Genomic DNA, 21,066 nt, shown 5'->3' with positions numbered 1-21,066 from the left:
TTTGTTGTGAAAATGTTACTATCGATGCTTTCACTTGGTTTCCCAAATTAAGCACTAGGAAGCTACAGGAACAGGATTGGAGAGCCAATGGCATACAGAGTTTGGGCAGAATATCATCTGTCGCGCAGATGATATGGGTGGAGATAAATAACTGGAGTAGCCTACATGGCATGATTGAAAAACGAAACAGTGGTAAAGCGGCCTCCATTCACTATTCAAGTGCATACAGATGACATGTATTTTTACCCCTGCCCTTGTTCCTGACCGGCTGATGTCATGATCGTCATAACCTATCCACCCAATCAATTCCTCCTTTCGGAGGTGGTCAGGAAGATATGATCACAATCAGTTCTTTTAATAATCTACACTGGTATAAAAATGTGTTTTATTTAAAATTGAATACAGAAAAGTCAACCTAACAACTATGACAGACATACAGATATTAACTTTGATCAACACAACAAAAAGGTAAAACCAAATACACAGTAACTCTGAACACATGAGATATGACTTTGGTGCTGTCAAATGTCTACAACGTTATATACAGTCCACATACTATAGAAACATTCATTCATAGGTCATATTCAAGAATTGGTTGTCTATTTCCCCCCAAAAAAAACATTCAAGCAAAAGCATTACACATTGAAAACTCAAAACACCTAAAATGTTCAAAAGTAATAGATTAAAGATGACAGAATAAAGGATTCAAAAAAGACACAGGGAAGTAATTTCTTACCTGTCCATTGATGGAAATAGGAATTGCGTGACTATATCAAGTCCGAAACACACAGAAGAATATTACCGTTTTTATGCCCTTACTAAGGTCTTAATAGTGCCCTGGAAAGATGATGATATGAATGCTCTCAGTATATATAAAATCCACTCAGAACTGCTCAAATGCCATGGTATCAGGGAAAAGGATAACACTTGTATTTACAGCCTGACCACACCAAGCTTTCAACAAAAAATAGATACTTTCAAAGGTCTTGCATTCTTCCAAAACATTTTCAATAGTTACTGGTGGAGCTCATGCTACGGTTGCAGACCCTATGGCTCTTTGTTTCAAAAGTATGGGGGCAACAAATGAAAAGACACTCCCTTGCAGTATATATGGCTTAATCCTGATTTTATCACTATTCTGATGGTTTGAATAAATCAACCAATTGTCGTTGGCTTTTGATAAATGTCCATTAGTAAAGTCAACCAACCAAGGTTCTCTTCAATTCCAGAGCTTCTTCACAGTTCTCAGGAGATCTCCTCATCCACTGTAAGCTCCTGCAGTTGCTCCTCAACAGAGCTCAGCTGATTCTCCTCTCTCTGTTGCTGCTCTGGCTCCTGGTTAGACTTCTGCTGCATACCAGGCTCTCCCTCTGGTTCATGGCGCCCGTTCTCCATGTTCTCTGTGCTCTCGAAGCAGCCAGAGTCCCTGGGTACGTCACCCTTCTCCTCAGTGCTACTTCCCTCCTCCTCTGGCTCAGACTCGTCATCCGCTGAGGGGGACAAAGACAAAACAATCATCAGCATCAATACAGCGTAGATAACGATCCCATCAACTTCAGTTTTGGTCCAAATGCATTATTTCAGTATGTATGTGCCTCTAATGTCAGGGAAATTGCCTTTAAAGTCAAGTGCAGTGCGACGTCAGCGCAGTGTGGTTCGTTTGAATTCCAGTCGTAGTGTACGTAATTAAAACAGGGAAGCACGTTGAAGCTGCTAGCCCCTCAGGCTAACAGCCAACCAAGCAGTTATGTTCAGAACAGAGGAAACCGCCATAATGATATGGATCATAACTGGTCGGAAACAGGTGTTTAAATGAGGGCTAATTATCTGACTGGAGGGAAGAGAGCTCCCATATCAAAGTGTTTATGAGGGCCAAATGGGGTTTCCTACAGGCCAATGCAGTAACTTGTGAGCGGAATGTTGTACCTTTACTGTACAGTTTGGCTCATGAAATTAAGCTAATCAGGTAACAATTTTCCAAGAAAGGAGAGAAAGCTGAAGATGGCACTGTACAGAGAAGTTATACATTTATAGGCTTTGCTGAAAATGTCCCGCATTACATTACATCTTGATGTAGCACATAGGAGGCTATGCTCCCATGTAAATGAGAAATGAATACATACAATGGGGTGATCGCTTACAGGTACATTATGGCATCATCTACCTGTAGTAAAACATTGCATCTGTGTGCTTAGTTTTTCTGTGATTATTTTGTGATCATGGGCCCCCTATAGTGTTTCTTGTGTGATCTATTATGTTATTATATGGAATTGAGTGTGGACCTACAGTCACGCAGCAGCTCAGTAGCAGTCAGAATCTTGGTACGTTGCTCAGCATCTGTGATGTTCAGTTCATTGAGGTGGGACTCCTTCAGCCCGCCAAAGTCCTCCAGGCTTTGGAAGCCGTGCATAGACAGCAAAGAGCCCAGCTCCTGAACAACAGAGAGAATCATCACATTAGCATTATAGTATTGCACAATAATCCAAAAATAAATGTTCATTATTTGACAGGGATTTCTGAGAGCTTCGAATGCAATGCAATTAAATGAGATGCGTTGTCAGATACTTATCCAGTTTCACTAATGTCTTTATACAGCACTCTGCGTTTAAACTTTTTCCAAATCTGAACTGATCTAAGTTAATAATGATTGCTCTTTGATTGCGTTCTCTAAGCCAATTGTCTATTTGAATCTGTATGAGATTAAGAGAATATGACTGTCTTACGGTGAGACCGATCCTCTCCAGAACTTCCTCCAGGGTCTGGGGCTTGTTTTTGGCCTTGGAGAAGCGGTTCTTGCTGGGGCACATTTTCCTCATGGGTGGCGTGGCCTCGTCCGGTAAGATGTTGACATAGATGAACTTGAAGGTGCCCACCTTGTTGTTGAGCTTCCCTGTCCATGTGCCCACCGGGTCCTTCTCAATGATCTGGATGATGTCACCTTTCTGCAGGAGAAACAGTGGATGATGAATACCTCGATTCAAACTAGATCCAATCTGCTTCCCAGTTATATAATACAATGTGACCACATACAGTGCCTTCAGAAAGTATTCATACCATTTGACTTATTCCACATTTTGTTATGTTACAGCCTGAATTAAATAATGGATGACAGATTCTCACCCATCTACACACAACACCACATAATGACAAAGTGAAAACATGTTTAGATTTTGCAAATTAGTTGAAAATGAAATACAAAAATCTAATTTACATAAGTATTCACACTCCTGAGTCAATACTTTGTAGAAGCGCCTTTGACGGCGATTATAGCTTTGAGTCATCTTTGGTAAGTCTGTGTCAGCTTTACACATCTGGATTTGGGGATTTTCTCCCTTTCTTCCTTGCAGATATTCTCAAGCTCTGTTAACTCTGCCATTTCCTGGTTGCTAAAATGCTAATAGTATAGCTAATTTCAGTTTATATGACATAACAAGCAAGTATAGTGTAGAGAATCATTGTACCATTTTAACCGCAGTGAAATATATTTTCCATAAGCTGGTGTACAAAACCGTAAGTAAAAGATGCAAAAATGAAACTTATGAACGGAAAGCATAGAAATAGTGCACATAGAACAGATCTACTGCTTCTTAGACTTGCTTTCAATGAGATTGACAGATCTATAACTGGTCGGTTCACCCAAAAAGTTACATATTGCAGCTTTAAGTCAGATGGGGAGCGGCGTTGAATAGTAATCTTCAAGTCTTTCCATAGATTTCCAATGGGATTCAAGTCTGGGGTTTTGGCCACTCAAGGACTTTCACATTCTTGTTCTAGCATTGCTTTGGCTGTATACTTGGGGTCATTGTCATGTTGGAACGTAAATCTTCTCCCCTGTCTAAGGTAATTTGCACTCGGAATAAAGTTCTCATCAAGGATTTGTCTGTATTTAGCTCCATTCATTGTTCCCTCTATCCTTGCCAGTCTCCCATTCCCTGCAACTGACAAGCATCCCCATAGCATGATGCTGCCACCACCATGCTTCATGGTAGGGATGGTGTTAGATGGGTGATGAGCTGTGCCTGGTTTTCTTCAGACCACAGAATCTCTCACATGCCGTCATGAGCCTTTTTCTCAGGAGTGTCTGGCCACTCTCCCATAAAGCCCATTGGTGAAGTGGTGTAGAGACTGTTGTCCTTCTGGCAGGTCCTCCCATCTCAGCCAAGTTCTGTCAGAGTGGTCATGGGTCCTTGGTCACCTCCCTGACCAAGGTCCTTCTTGCCCGGTAGCTCAGTTAGGTCGTACGGCCAGCTCTAGGCTGAGTAGTTCAATATTCTTTTCAATTTCCCAATGAGGAAGACCACTGTGCTCTTGAAAACTTTCAACACTCTAGAAATTGTTTTTTCCCTTACTCAGATATATGCCTCATCACAATTCTGCCTCGGAGATCTACAGACAGTTCCTTGGACTTCATGGTATAGTTTCTGCTCTGACAACTGTGGGACCTTATATAGACAGGTGTGTTTCTTTCTAAATCCTGTCCAAACAATTGAATTGGCCACAGGGGGACTACGTGTAATTTCATTTAATACATTTGCAGAAATGTCTAAAAACATGTTTTTACTTTGTCATTATAGGGTATTATGAGTAGATGGGTGAGAGAAAAACATATATATAATCCGTTTTGAATTCAGGCTGCAACAACAAAATGTGGAATAAGTCAAGGGGTATGAATACTTTCTGAAGGCACTGTACATTTTGTAGTATTATGTGAAGTGGTTCTGTCACCTTTCTGCAGGAGAAACAGTGGATAACTACCTCGATCCAAGCATTATCTGCATTCCAGTTAAGTAGTATATGATCACATACTGTATACCACAAAATGTATGTGAAGTCGGTCTGTGTAATTCTATTCTTCACTGAGCTACTCTAATAATAGCTACATGTCTAATCTGGTCAGCGCTCAGTACAATTGGCCCCTATATAGATTCAGCCATGGATGATGACTAAGGAATCATTCTTTTATTTCACAATCTGTTAACAAGTTCTTTCAGGAGGGCCTTACTTGGTAGCCTGGTTAAACCAGTCAATGCGGCAGTATTCGGAAGTACGGATGACTGACGTGCCCAAAGTAAACTGCCTGTTACTCAGGCCCAGAAGCTAGGATATGCATATACTTGGTAGTATTGGATAGAAAACACTAAAGTTATGTTAAAAAAAACTGTTAAAACTGTTTAAAAAAACGGTTAAAATAATGTCTGTGAGTACAATAGAACTGATATAGCAGGCGAAAACCCGAGGAGAATCCATCCGGGATTTTTGTTGTTGTGGAGCTCACCACTCATTATAATGGCTGTCTATGGGAATATGAATGGAATACCTCCCATATTGCAGTTCCTAGGGCTTCCAGTAGATGTCAACAGTCTTTAGAAAGAGTTTCAGGCTTGTTTTTTGAAAAATTCACTAGAATTTGTAGTTTTTCTAAGTGGCTCCCATTTTGGCTGTAGTGTTGTGGTGCGCGTCGGTGAGGGCGCACACTTCGTTATTTATCTCTGGTAATGAACATACTATTCTCCTTCTTAAGTTTTAGAATTTATTTACATATCAGGGTACCTGAGGATTGATTAGAACCATTGTTTGACTTGTTTGGACAAAGTTTATTGGTAACTTTCGGGATTCATTTGTATGCATTTTGAACGAGGGAAACCGGTGGATTACTGAGTCAAGCGCGCCAAATAAATGTACTTTTTTGGGATATAAAGAAGGACTTTATCAAACAAAAGGACCATTTGTGATGTAGCTGGGACCCTTTGGATTGCAAACAGAGGAAGATCTTCAAAGGTAAGTGATTTATTTTATCGCCATATCTGACTTTCGTGATGCCTCTGCTTGGTTGGAAAATGTTTGAAATGCGTTTGTATGCGGGGCGCTGTCCTCAGATAGTCGCATGGTGTGCTTTCGCCTTAAAGCCTTTTTGAAATCTGACAAAGTGGCTGGATTAACAAGAAGTTAAGCTTTTAAACGATGTAAGACACTTGTATTTTCATGAACGTTAAATATTACGAATTTTGTATTTTGAATTTCGCGCTCTGCAATTTCACCGGATGTTGTCGAGGTGGGGGCGCTAGCAGCATGCCTAGCCCAAAGAGGCTAAGTGGACTGTCAGTCTGGTTAAACCAGGCTACTTACTTGGAGCTTGAGGGACTCTATGTCGTAGGGGCTAGGGATGAAGTCTGTGTGGACACGAGCACGACCACAGAAGGGGCCTGTGTAGGGAGGACTGGACTCCTCCAGCCTCATGCTGTCTCTCTGGCTGTAGCCACTGTCCAGGCTCTGGCGGTCCCCACCTGTTGTAATACACAACACTCGTAGTCAGACAATCACTGGAAATCACTTGGCTTGGTTAGATATAGTTTATTTAACCTAACTTACACCCAGAGAGCTGGCGAGAGACGGGGCTGTGGACAGTGTCCTCGGAGCCATTGGAGCACACAGATGTCCTATTGCCTGCTGTCAGGCCTGGCATCCAGTCTGTGGTGGGAGACAGGGAGCCCTCATCACCACTCTCCCCCTGTATACATAAAGGATATTATTTAGGTGTTCAACAACAGACAGAGCCTTCAGGTCAAAATATGCCCTAACGATAGACATATATTCGTTATACAAAAAAAAGTGTGTTGTGTATATACATATTTTGTGTTTCTCTCTTGGCCCTAACATGGGGCTATAGTACACCCACAGACAGCTATCTGGGGACCCCTCATTAGAAAAGTCACTCCAAAGTATACTGTGCTGTAGCGTAGCCCTGTCAGTGGTGCGAAAATGGCTCAAGTAAAAGTCACCCAGTAAAATACTACTTGAGTAAAAGTCTAAAAGTATTTGGTTCTAAATATACTTAAGTATCAAAAGTAAAAGCATAAATCATTACAAATTCCTTATATTGAGAAAAAGCAGACGGCTCACTTTCCGAACAAGAAAATGGTGCTATGGGCACACTCCAACACTCAGATGTCATTTACAAAAGCATTCGTGTTTAGTGAGTCCGCCAGATCAGAGGCAGTAGGGATGACGACATGTTCTCTTTGTAAGTGTGTGAATTGGACAATTTTTCTGTCCGGCTAAGCATTAAAAAAATGTATGAGTACTTTTGGGTGTCAGGGAAAATGTATGGAGTAAAAAGTACATTGTAATTGTTTTATTTATTTAACTAGGCAAGTCAGTTAAGAACACTTATTTACAATGACGGCCTACCCCAGCCAAACCCTAACAACACTGGGCCAATTGTGCGCCACCTTATGGGAGTCCCAATCACAGCCAGTTGTGATACAGCCTGGAATCGAACCAGGGTCTATAGTGAAGCCTCTAGCACTGAGATGTAGTGCCTTAGACTGCTGCGCAACTCGGAAACGCCCTTTTATTTCGGAGATACCCACAAAAAACGACTTAAGTAGTACTTTAAAGTATTTTTACTTAAGTACTTTACACCACTGAGCCTTGTATGGTAGAATGAGTTGTAGCTGTGAAAGCCTTTGTTTGGATGCTATTTGAAATGTGACCACTAGGGGGAGGCACTATCAACCTTTTGAAGATATTCATGTAAAGGTGTTCAGTATTTAGACACAGGTAACTGCCAAAATAATGGAAACACTTGAGTAAATGAGGGATACTGTACATTGAAAGCAGGTGCTTCCACACAGGTGTGGTTCCTGAGTTAATTCAGCAATCAACATCCCATCACGCTTATGGTCATATATAAACATTCTGGGCAGGCCATTATTTTGTCTACCATGGCTATGCCCTCATAGGATGACAATGCCCCCATCCACAGATAACAAGTGGTCACTGAATGGTTTGATAAGCATGAAAACTATATGCCATGGCCGTCTCAGTCACCAGATCTCAACCCAATTGAACACTTATGGGAGATTCTGTAGCGGTGCCGGAGATAGCGTTTTCCACCACCATCAACAAAACACCAAATTATGGAATTTCTTGCGGAAGAATGGTGTCGCATCCCTCCAATAGAGTTCCAGACACTCGTAGAATATATGGCAAGGTGCATTGAAGCTGTTCTGGTGGCTCATGGTGGCCTAACGCCCTACTAAGACACTTTATGTTTATGTTGCCTTTATTTGAGTTGTCATATGATATACAGGTAATAAAGTGTCTCATTTTCAGGGTTAAACTAAATATCTATTCCCCCCAAAAATATAGCACATATTTGAATCTATATTTGATTTTTGGAATATAAATTATGTTTACAATATAAACTCAGCAAAAAAAGAAACGTCCTCTCACTGTCAACTGCGTTTATTTTCAGCAAACTTAACAAATGTGTAAATATTTGTATGAACAGAATAAGATTCAACAACTGAGACATAAACTGAACAAATTCCACAGACGTGTGACTAACAGACATGGAATAATGTGTCCCTGAACAAAGGGGGGGGGGTCAAAATGCCAGTTCTTGCTGTGAGATGTTACCCCACTCTTCCACCAAGGCAAGTTCCTGGACATTTCTGGGGGGAATGGCCCTAGCCCTCACCCTCCGATCCAACAGGTCCCAGGCATGCTCAATGGGATTGAGATCCGGGCTCTTCGCTGGCCATGGCAGAACACTGACATTCCTGTCTTGCAGGAAATCACGCACAGAACGAGCAGTATGGCTGATGGCATTGTCATGCTGGAGTGTCATGTCAAGATGAGCCTGAAGGAAGGGTACCACATGAGGGAGGAGGATGTCTTCCCTGTAACGCACAGCGTTGAGATTGAGCTTGTTGTCATTGCAGGCAGTCTGTTGATGCTGTGACATACCGCCCCAGACCACGACGGACCCTCCACCTCCAAATCGATCCCGCTCCAGAGTTCAGGACTCGGTGTAACGCTCATTCCTTCGACGATAAACGCGAATCCGACCATCACCCCTGGTGAGACAACTGTGACTCGTCAGTGAAGAGCACTTTTTGCCAGTCCTGTCTGGTCTAGCGACGGTGGGTTTGTGCCCATAGGCAACGTTGTTGCCGGTGATTTCTGGTGAGGACCTGCCTTACAACAGGCCTACAAGCCCTCAGTCCAGCCTCTCTCAGCCTATTGCGGACAGTCTGAGCACTGATGGAGGGATTGTGCGTTCCTGGTGTAACTCGGGCAGTGGTTGTTGCCATCCTGTATCTGTCCAGCAGGTGTGATGTTCAGATGTACCGATCCTGTGCAGGTGTTGTTACATGTGGTCTGCCACTGCGAGGACGATCAGCTGTCCATCCTGTATCCCTGTAGCGCTGTCTTAGGCATCTCACAGCATAGACATTGCAATTTATTGCCCTGGCCACATCTGCAGTCCTCATGCTTCCTTACAGCATGCCTAAGGCACGTTCACGCAGATGAGCAGGGACCCTGGGCATCTTTCTTTTGGTGTTTTTCAGAGTCAGTAGAAAGGCCTCTTTAGTGTCCTAAGTTTTTATAACTGTGACCTTAATTGCCTACCGTCTGTAAGATGTTAGTGTCTTAACGACCGTTCCACAGGTGTATGTTCATTAATTGTTTATGGTTCATTGAACAAGCATTGGAAACAGTGTTTAAACCCTTTACAATGAAGATCTGGGAAGTTATTTGGATTTTTACGAATTATCTTTGAAAGACAGGGTCCTGAAAAAGGGCAGTTTCTTTTTTTGCTGAGTTTAATTGCCATTTTATTAGACAACCTGTCAGTTATGATGATTTATTGGTAAGGAGACAGACATCACGTTGTAAGCTTTGGAACCATCTTTGTTAAGACCAAACCATATAGCATTACGGGCACTGTAGTATATCAAGTTACACTTACCCCCTCCTCTGCCAGGGCCTTCTGTACCGTCTTGGAGGTTTTGCGGGTCATGGTGCGTGAGATGACGTTACGCCACGACTTCTTCCCCTGCTTACTGCCACTCTTCACTGCATCCTCCACAGGCATATCCTCTGGCACCTAAAAGGTTCATTTTGGTTACCATTTCAACATTTACTTAAGTCGGTCTTTGCAAGATGTGGGTGTTGTGTGCTGTTTTTATCTATGTGGATCACAAATGAAGTGCACAGGGTCACCTAACTAGGGCTGTGGCGGTTATTAAATTATGTCAGCTGGGGATTGTCAAGAAAATAGCTGCCGGTCTCACGGTAATTCACCGGTAATTAACATAAACAGGTTTAGCATCTCCTGTCTTTCATGCATAGCCTACCAGCCACTGATGCAGACCTTTGGAACATCTAGCATACATTTTAAAAGTCTAATAAATCCTATTAAAATAGCCTACACCATCACAACAAATCCATTCATTATTTCAGACAAGTCTAAAGAAACATGACATGTAGAAAATGTAGTCTATTTCAGAAAAACAGATTAGCATACTCTGAGATGCCCTTTTATAAAGGCCCTGATCTGGCTATACCATATTGTGAGCTACACTAGTTCATTTATAAGACAAGATTTGCTTAGAATTCCGTGGCATTATTTTATATTTTATTGTATAAAGAATACAATTGAATACATTCTAATGCTGCATGATGTTACTCTAATGGTGATTTGAAAAAAGTTGCATGCAAAGCTCTGCTTTGTTTCTTGTGAAGGCTACACACACTTCATCAGTCTCTCATTCACAATTTTACAAGCACTTGATAATATTCTCAACAGGCCTCGAATTTCCTGGCGGCATCCCCCTTGTGTGGCCGTAATGCCCCCTAAAAAAATCCATGCTTTTTGTGGCCAAGGTGGCTGTTGTGCTCTTGGACTGAATATAATAATTATAATTCCCTTCTCCCAGCTGCCAATCGTTGTGCTCCAAAGCACCTCTCTCACATGGCTCTCTCAGATATCTCAATTCTTATTATAAAAACTGGATGGTTTGAGCCCTGAATGCTGATTGGCTGACAGCCGTGGTATATCAGACCACATACCACGGGCATGACAAAACATGTATTTTTATTGTTCTAATTACATCGGTAACCAGTTTATAATAGCAGTTGCATCGTGCCTAAGAACAGCCCTTAACCGTGGTATTAAGCCATATACCACAACCCCTCGTGCCTTATTTGTTAATTAGCCAATGCCCATAACATGATCTGGTCCTTCTCACAGGCATCTCAGCTCCGAAGTAGGCTATAAGTGCAGACAGACACATCTGGGACGCAACTGTGCGTGTCCTTCTTATCGAATTTCGAGGCGCATATTGAAAATGTGAGAAGAACTGTCCACATTTACTTTTTGTCAGCCCACAAGATGAGTAGACCTAACGATCAGCAAAAGCACTAGCCTATGTCAATCTGCTATCCCCCATAGTACAAAATGTACCTATTCTATTGGTCACCTTGTCCATCTGTGCAAGAAATAAATATTCCAAACATACTCTGGGACAGTTGTGGGATGCGATAGATCCCAAAGTAATACAACCACTCTCTTAAACTATTAGGCTATTTCTTCACATTATAAGCGCAGCAATGTGCACACGGCAGTAGGCTATAAGCGCATATGTTCCAAAATGCAATCAATTACCTGGAAAACACTGTTCTCAAAAGTGACCGCAAATGCAAGTAATGCTTTATTATAAAGGTGCATTTTTATGGTGAAAATGGACTTCCCCAAACTTGAAACTCATGTGCGGCCTATCTATGCCAGTTAGGCTCTACTTAATTATTATTATTTGATATTTTTTTCTCCCCAATTTCAATCTTGTCTCATTGCTGCAACTCCCCAACATGCTCGGGAGAGGCAAAGGTCGAGTCATGCGTCCTCCTAAACATGACCAGCCAAACCGCGCTTCTTAACACCCGCCCACTTAACCCGGAAGCCAGCTCCACCAATGTGTCGGAGGAAACGCCACCCAACTGACGACCGAAGTCAGCCTGCAGGCACCCTTCCCACCACAAGGAGTGGATAGAGCGCGATGAGCCAAGTAAAGCCCCCCCGGCCAAACCATGCTGAGCCAATTGTGCGCCACCCTATAGGACTCCCGGTCACGGCCGGTTGTGACACAGCCTGGGGTCGAACCCGGGTCTGTAGTGACGCCTCAAGCACAGTGCTTTAGACCGCTGCGCCACTCTGGAGGCCCCAGCATCTACTTATTTTAAGAAGTTATTTGGTCACTTTAGTTGTGATACAAACCTTATCCAGATATATAGGCCTATGGGCTAAGCTACATGAGGTGGGCGACTATGATTTGAAAAAGTTGCCAAATAAAAAGTAATGCACTGTTTCTTGCCTTACTGAACAAGCTGGGCATCATTCATAAGTGATAGGTTAATATTGTCATCCATCAGACTATTATTAATTTAATCTTGTCTTTACATTTACTAAATAATATATTTGTGAAATTAGTTTGATTTAGAATGAACCATTATCATACACCGGTCACGCAACAGGGGCAGGGGGAAAAAAAATACATAAAATATTAACTTAAAAAGCGAATGTAGGACTCTTTTCCCATGGTTCATTTTCATGCCACCCAGGTAGGCTATACTCCTGTTGTAAAAGATAAGCAATATGCTTAATATTAGGAAACTTGAGAAAAAAATATAGCCTATATAAATGTTGCGCAACATGAGTTCATGGGCTCTCATTAAGTGTTTGATTTGATTTTCGATTACATTTGCATTGACGTCAGAGTGATTACAGGGACAATAGAGTGCTGAGTACGAGGCAGTTAGCAAGTTTGGTAGGCTACTTATGACCATCAGCAGCAGAGCTTGGAGAAGCCTAGTTACCATGACTAAACGGTCACGAGGAATTTGACTGTGATTTCATACACAAACATGTTAAGTGATCAATGTAACTTGTGTGATGATGTGCTCTAGAGTGGCTCATAGCGCACGCTTCACACACACAAACAGATTGCGGTGTGTGACGTGAATCAGTGATTGGGATCCTGTGTCGGGGAGAGGGCTTCCAGTGAAGCTTGGCTGTGATGACAGTTTGTGTGTGTCACCGGCAGAAGGCCCAGAGAGAGAGAGAAGAGCATGGTGCAGTGAGTCATACTAGCTCCTCCTCACAGGGCTACAGTGCTGTGTCAGAATGGCTGTATGGGGAACATGGAAGCCTACAACCCCATCTTCAGCACAACAGACCACATCACCACAAGTGCTGTAAACACATACTGCAGATTTCTCACATACATACAGAGCAAAACTTGAAAATAAATGCAGAAACACATACAAAAGCATGGATGCACGCACGCACCTACAAAATCATTAGAACATTGCTTAGGAAGAGATCTCATTATTTAATCATTTCTGGAGGTGGATTAGTCGTAGTGAATGGGATCTGGCTGAGAAGCAGCAGACTGTCTGGAAGACAGCAGCCAGCGGTTCTCTGCTTGAATAGCTTTTTACAGAGGACATCCTGCTCTGGTATTTCTGTCCTTCTGTCTCTCAATGTGGTTTGATTTAGACGCAGCTCTAAACTTCATCCTCTGAACTTCCTCTCATTGTTGAAAACCTCTTCTAAACTTCTACCTCTAACTTCCAGCCATACTGTTTTTAAAAATACAGTAGAGAAATAAATGCTATCCATTCAAGTTTGATTATATTGTCATCAACGTGAAACTGAGGAAGTACAGAACTCGGCTATTGTTGGTATCAGTTGTTGACAGTTCTTTGTTTTTAGCAATTTTTGGGAAGCATGAACTGCAAACTTCCTTTATCGTTAAACACTGATGTCAGTTTTCCCTTTGTGGTCAATAGACAATTTAGTGTGAATGTGGGTATGGTTGAAACTCAGTTGTTGAATGAACGTTAACCAGTATGTCCTTCGTCGAGGAACAAGTACTTTTAGAATTTCAGTAAACTAAGAGATTGAATTTGAAACCATCCCTGTATTTATTTAATCCATTTTTTGCTATTAAACTGTAACCTGATTGGATTATGTGAATACATATGCCTGCCAATGGAAGACAGGAGAGGCTTTTGTTTTTAATAGAGGTCGTTCGGTAAACCATGCTCATGTGAAGAGTAACCTTCCCTAAGGCCTGAAGAATTGCTTTAGCTTCCCAAGCTAATGCCTAGGCTTTAGCTCAGAAGGCTAACACAGCATACTGGCGACCCGGGTTCAAAGCCAGTCAGTCTCACTGTAAACTTACTGTGTAGTCCAAGTTGAGCTCCTTGTCCACCACTACTGGGGACTTGGGCTTCATGAAGTCCTTGAAGCTGCTGGACCTCTGCAGAGTGAGCTGTGGAGACAGAGGGAGGACACAGACGATTTATGTAGGGGAGACCTAGAGAAATACACATTTGAGTCATAAAAAATATATACATCTCGACATTCAAGTCATGTGGTCTTAAAAACGTACAACATTTCATCAAAGATATTTTGGCACCCAGAGAGTTCTTCTAGTAAAATACGCAGACAGTTGTAATAGAGACAATGAGCCAGGAGGAGATAGAACCTTGGCATGATATCTAAAATAGGGTAGAGAACACATGGTAGCGTTTATCATTTTGGCAACTTTTTTTTAGATTTGAGGAAGAAGAAACTCAGATACAGCTGAGAAGAGCCAAAATGCCACTGTGGCCAATCTTTGGGGGTTTAGGCCTGGTTATGGTTCAGGCCTCCTGTTGAGCACTTACAGTAATGACAAACTCTGAATCATCAAGTTTATTAAAATGAGAACTTAACAAAACCGATTCATAAAATAAGAGGAAGCGCCTACATTCAACTAAATGTACCTGATAAACATTTCTCAGGACATTAGAAACAGCTGTGTGCAGAGTTTATTGTTTGTGTTGTTGGTTGAAATCACTCCTGAGATAGTACTTTTCACACTGATGTTTCACAATACGTGGTATCACGTCCTTATCAGTCGAGATTCACAGAATAAATCTATATCAGACAGGCTTAGTCATAACGCTAGCTCGGCAGGTCGTCATGGGATATTTAGTCGTATATTATGGGATATATATGCTTACAGTATATCCTGACCAATATCTGACTACAGGTCAAAAGGACACTGCTGCTCCCAAAGCTGCCTGCACAGATGGTGACTGTATTAAAAAGTGCATTTTGTACCTTTCCTGGATCACAAATCAATACAGTGGGCTGATCCCAACCAGGTTAAACCAGCATGCAGCATGAGACACGGCTTACACAGATCTACAAGGCTTAGACGCAGTCAATAACATTATAGAATACTGTTCCCAAAATATGGCAAAGATGAAAGCTGTATTCATGTCTGCTGTTTTATAGACTAGTATGCTTCTATTTGCTCTATGCCTCCATCTCTAGTCTCTCCAATGCATTTCAATAAACCCCTTAATTAGCCTTTTCATCTCTTCCCATCTCTGATTATACACTTCAGTTATGAATCAAACATTTTCCCATCTGTGATTACACATATGATTGAGTCTCAATTTGATACTGTACTGAGAATCAATACAGAAATCGTTGATGCGGTCGAACAGTTTCCACTTGGAGTTCCCTATAGCGATAGGGCAGAGTTGGGTAAGTTGAGAATTATTTTTTTACATTCAGCATCTCTCCGTCAAGGGAATTATTGTATTCTTTCTAACAAAGCTATCTACATAACATTTCAGGATGTTGTGTAATGCTGGAAATAAGAATTAATGTAAACATTACAGTTTTGGAAACATAACTTGTCCGAAAAAGGTGGTCTCTTGGTATAACTTATCCTGGGTATATGGGGCAAGTTGAGCCACGGGACAGGGTAAGTTAAGCCGCCTACAAATTTCTGTACTGAATTAAATATTACCACTACCTTTTTAAAACCATGTCTATATTTCTTTTTCAAACACCATTTAACGCAATCACACTCCCTTTTTCTCTCCTATTTCGATCTTGTCTCATCGCTGCAAATCCCCAACGGGCTCGGGAGGCGAAGGTCGAGTCATGTGTCCTCCGAAATATGACCAGCCAAACCACGCTTCTTAACACCTGCCCACTTAACCCGGAAGCCAGCCGCACCAATGTGTCGGAGGAAACACCATTCAAATGGACGACAGAGGTCAGCGTGCAGGCGCCCGTCCTGCCACAAGGAGTTGCTAGAGCGTGATGAGCCATTTAAAGCCCCCCGGCCAAACCCTCCCCTAACCCGGACGACGCTGGGCCAATTGTGCGCCGCCCTATGGGACTCCCGATCACGGCCGGTTGTGATACAGCCCGAGATCGAATCCTTGTCTGTAGTGACGCCTCTAGCACTGCGAAGCAGTGCCTTAGACCGCTGCGCCACTCGGGAGGCCCCATTTTGTCTTTTATTCATTTTAAGAATCTTTTAACACAGGCTTAACACCAAACAAACACTTACTACTTTTTAAAAACACTTTCAACATAGTCCAGGCCCTTTTTTTTTACCTCATATCCCAGCAATAATGCCTTGCATTATGCCTGGGAAGAAAACACTTATTAGCCCACAGAGCTGGACTTTCATGCTAGCTTTAGGACCTCATATTGAAGCTTTTACAGACCCCAACTGATGTATAGAAACATTTTTAAATATCTACTTTGCTTTAGAAACAAGCATCATGAAACCTCTAACTGTTTTTTGGACCTAACTTGCTTACCCCTTTTTCATGTTTTGTTCTTCAAACTCCATGAAATTATTAAACATTTTGTGTATGGTTTCCTAGAAACAAGGTCGTCTCAACTTACCTCACTCTCCCCTAAGCAGCCATTACTTTCCATGGCCTATGTTCCATGGCCTATGTTCATATCCACGTCTCTTTCTTGCCCCTATCTAAAAATCCACAGAATATGGGTACATGTTGGGCAACTGTCAGCATCCAATCGCTGCAGGTGTCTAGACAGCCTTGGTGGCAATAGTGGTCTATGTTGTCTCTTCCTGGTGCCACTGAATTAGAGGGAACAACTTCTCAGAGAAGATAGAGTTTGTGTAGTTTATTATGATAGGCATTAGTATCATCTAATATCCATTGGGTGATCTTGCTGAGAAGCAAATCATTTGCCTTGTCTAGCATCAAAACCCACTTAAGTCCACTTTTCAGATACAGTATATCTGCTCCTGAACAATAGAGTCTTTGCATTCAGTTTGACCTTTCATCTATTTCTCAACTATTGCGTGTCATGGTGACGCAGTGAGGTGATGAGATGTGTAATGATGAAACTTGGATAGAAGCGTAGAATATGCATGCAGATGGAAAACAAGGGCACTGGTGTTAAACATAGGAGAATAGCTGTTACCCAACCAAGCCAGTAGAGCTTTAGAGAGCGAGAAGCCACAAAATGATTAAGTATGACTCAAACTGAACTTAGCTGCTAAGTCCATGGCCAATAGCAATGAATCATACAGCAATATTAGAGGAACTAAGGTTTAGTGCCATGAGAAGCAATACTTTGTCTTTTTAACCCTGACAACCAAGGCTTCCATCTATTTCAGTTCCGAGTTTTAGAAGATTTTTTTCAAGTCACCACAAAGGTTTCTTCTTCTAAGCCTGTGTAGCAAAACCTGTCAGTGTTCGTTGCACATACAGACAATAGGCTAATGTGCCTCTCACCATCATCAGTGTTTGAGTTAGTACAAGGGGATGAGCCAGAGAAAGTAGCACTCTAAATTACTGTCCATCATGTGTTCATTCATCAATAAGATGAACACGTTGTGTTGCTCTCTTGTTTTAGCAACATCATTTTTTTCACTTGATCACTGCTCATTTTGAAGAAAAAATTGCGGTCCAAAGCCCTTTTTGCAGTGTTCAGACAGCGCTTCTCCTCTTGTCATTGCACTTTGTTTCATCATTACTCACAGACACAATCCTCCCATCCAAACACAGACAACCCAAACCTCCTCACCTTCTTCTTCTGCACCTTCTCCTGCACCTGCTCCTTCTCTGAGGCGTTGGAAGGTTTTCGCCGTAACATTGTTCCTCTATGGTTCCTGCTGCTATTCTTTTTGGTCAAACAGTGGAGAGACGGGCACCAACGCAGACTTCAGCAGCTCCTGTCACTCCGATGTCACTTCTAGAGAACTCTGACAAAACAGTAGAGACAAAAAGAGTGACTTCCTGTTTGACAGAGTAGAGCACAGAGACTGAGAGGAAGACACGTGACCACACAGGAAGTGGAGAAGCAAACTTCTGTAGGCGCTTTGGTTTGGGTTTGACAGAGAAACTCAACATTGCTTGTATTTTTTTCTTCTTCATTATTTTAATAACCTTGCGTGCCAGGCTTTTTGGACATACATTGCTGGTGAAAGTGACGATTCATCTCTTAAGTTCACAAAACTAATGGTTGATATCAGTGGATGCTGGTGAGAGGAGCTATAGGAGGATGGCCTCATTGTAATGGCTGGAATGGAATAAATGGAACAGAGTCAAACATCTGGTTCGACACCGTTTGATACCATTCCATTTATGCCATTCCAGCCATTACAATGAGCCTGTCCACTTATAGCTCCTCCCACCAGCCTCCACTGGTTGATATAGTCAGAAAGAGTAATGGTTCTAATCCAATTTGTCTAAAATAGGGGATAGCTAACATAAAATAGGGGTTAAGCCACGGAACAAGAGTAGCCAGCAGTTAAAGATGACAATTTTCTTTGTCGGTAGACCTACTCTGTCTGGGGTGGAAAGGTAGGCCTAACTTTCGAAAGTACCGTGCTCAGATTCCTAATGAAGTCTCATATTTAATTATTTGCAAACAGGGCCAGTTTCGTATCAAACAACACACACTGATTTGGCATTGGAGAAATATGATAAGATGAACACAGAGGGTTACGCAACCCTGCTGCCCTATATACATAGACTTGGACTCACTGGCCACTTTAACAGCCAGAAGTGGTGGGTATCCTAGTGGTTAGAGCATTGGGCCAGTAACCAGAAGGTTGGTGGATCGAATCCCCGAACTGACAAGGTAAAAATGTGTTGTTCTGCCCCTGAACAAGGCAGTTAACCCACTGTTCCTAGGCTGTCATTGTAAATAAGAATTTGTTCTTAACTGACTTGCCTAGTTAAATATAAATTTATGGAACACTAGTCACTTTTAATAATGTTTACATTACATTTATATACTGTATCATATTCTACTATATTTTAGTTAATGCCACTCCGACATTGCTCAATCTAATATTTATATATTTCTTAATTCCATTCTTTTACTTTTACATGTGTGAAATATTGTGAATCGTTTTTAGATACTACTGCACTGTTAAATACTACTGCAGTGTTGGATCTAGGAACACAAGCGTTTTGCTACACCCACAATAACATCTGCTAAATATGTGTATGTGACCAAAAACATTTGATTTGATAGGGCTATCTGTGTCCATTCTTAGCCTGTAATTTCTGTAATTTGTGTGGTATTAATTGTATGAAAGGTTTATAAAAGGCAATTTTTCTCGAACCTGCAATTACGATGATAGATTAATGTAATAATTTTACTATAAAGGAGAGAGAGATTCTTGCATCGCTTTTACTATAAAAGAGATCGTTCCATCCCTACTCTTGTCCACGGTGGTCTGTGAACCCACAACCTTCTGACCCGCAGCCTTGTGCAACATTTCTGCAATGCCATGTAGCCTACTACACAGGTCCAGGAACAGTTTCTAAAACTGACTCTGGTCTGTCCAAGAATTAAGGGTAAATGGTAGACACGTTCTCTGCTATACATTTTGTTTTAATGATTGTTTTGCGTATAGGGGAGGGTCATTTGTTTATTTTCAAGCATTCAGGGGGGTTTTAGGTAAAATATATTTTACCTGAAGGTAGGGCCATTCATTTTCATTTCATACAGGTCTGATTTTCTCCATGTATCCCTTATTATAAAAAAAGTGTGTAGTAATTTAACTATTTATTTTCTGAAAATTATTTCTCACGTATATAAAAGATACGTTCCTTATGTTTCCAAAAAATTTCCGCAAGTGATGCGTTTTAACGTTCAGAACAAGCATCGGGGCTCTTAACAAAACTCCCCAGAATACACTCAAAAGGCACTAACGGCAGTTAGTGTCTATGACTGGGTTAAACAAGTTCATGCCTCCCTCATTCTGTCTATATTTACCTCTTGCAAAACAAGAAAGAAGGCAGATCCACCAGAGTGCAAGAAATGAATCATATTTTGCATGTAAAAAGAGTAGAGGAGGTTTTCTTCCTCTTAACCATAACATACAGTAGGGGCCTACTGAAATACAGTACTGGGCGGGAGTAAAACCCCACCCTGGCTTGAAAGCTGCCATCCCTTTCGGCATTCACTCCTCCACATCCTATCTGCTATGAGTGCTCATCATTAGAGTTTTCAAAGTGCTATTCACTTGTTGTTGGGCACTGTTACTAGTCATGCCAGTCATACGAAATACTGGCCAGAAGAAGATGAGTTCCACCTTTTATAGTGATTTCTGTCTGATAAAGGTGCTACTTGAGGTTGTGTATGATAGAGATGCTAGTTGAGGATTCGAGCACTGAGCCAGCTTTACAAAAATACCCGAAGTATTTCTATCAGAGCAGACCTGAACCATGGAAGTGAAAGCCAACAAGAGATGACACATTTAGAAACTGAAGCTGCTGGGCAGGTGTAAATCCCTGTCACAGGAGAAACACACAGCCTGCCCGACCAGAAACACATCCATGTTGATCCTTGATAAGGTATACAGAGTGGTCTGTCAAATCACGCATTTCCCTGTGGATTCTATTTCTAGTATTTTCTTTATCGTCCATCGGTTGATTTCCTTGGTTGTTATTGGCTCAAGGTAGAAGTTGTCCTTGATTTAGGACCAGATTACCCTGCCCCTCAATCCTAACTTTAACCATTAGGGGGATAGAACATATTGATCCCTGCTTCAGTGGTTAGGGATATCTCCCTGACCCTGCAACTCAAGGGCAACTTTTACTTTGAGCCAATAACAACCGATAAAAACAACTAATGGATGATAAAAAAAAATACTAGAAATCGAATCCACAGGAAAATGCGTATACATTTTACCTTTGCATGTTGGACAAAACAAGCATTAGTAGGCCTATGCGGAGATAGACATACAAGGAAGTAGATATGTGTTAAATGTAGCCTATTATTTTGGAGGGTTGTCAAACGACATGACTAGAGGATGCCCTAGTTAAGTTTCCGAACGTTGGCAACAAGTTTGAGGTTTTTGTGTGTTTGTACAAACGTTTGAGGGACAAAAGCATAAATAAACAATGTTCAGCATAAGACATACT

The 21,066-nt window shown here is 41.7% G+C and overlaps 1 protein-coding gene across 1 annotated transcript; it reads right to left on the bottom strand.

Moving 5' to 3' along the window:
* Positions 1–371: 371 nt before the first annotated feature.
* sash3 (SAM and SH3 domain containing 3) lies at positions 372–17,933 on the bottom strand. Its single transcript, XM_014211822.3, has 8 exons — positions 17,711–17,933; positions 14,034–14,123; positions 9,758–9,895; positions 6,370–6,508; positions 6,127–6,284; positions 2,724–2,942; positions 2,287–2,431; positions 372–1,490 (listed from the first exon to the last, which is right to left on the bottom strand). The coding sequence occupies exons 1-8, from the start codon at positions 17,777–17,779 to the stop codon at positions 1,246–1,248; spliced, it is 1,203 nt and encodes a 400-aa protein (XP_014067297.1). The 5' UTR covers positions 17,780–17,933; the 3' UTR covers positions 372–1,245.
* Positions 17,934–21,066: the final 3,133 nt, after the last annotated feature.

This window comes from Salmo salar, chromosome 09, assembly GCF_965601325.2.
Source record: "Salmo salar chromosome 09, fSalSal1, whole genome shotgun sequence".
NCBI classification, from domain to species: Eukaryota; Metazoa; Chordata; class Actinopteri; order Salmoniformes; family Salmonidae; genus Salmo; species Salmo salar.
The sequence above is the reverse complement of the archived record's forward strand: the minus strand, read 5'-3'. Positions and strand labels throughout refer to the sequence as shown.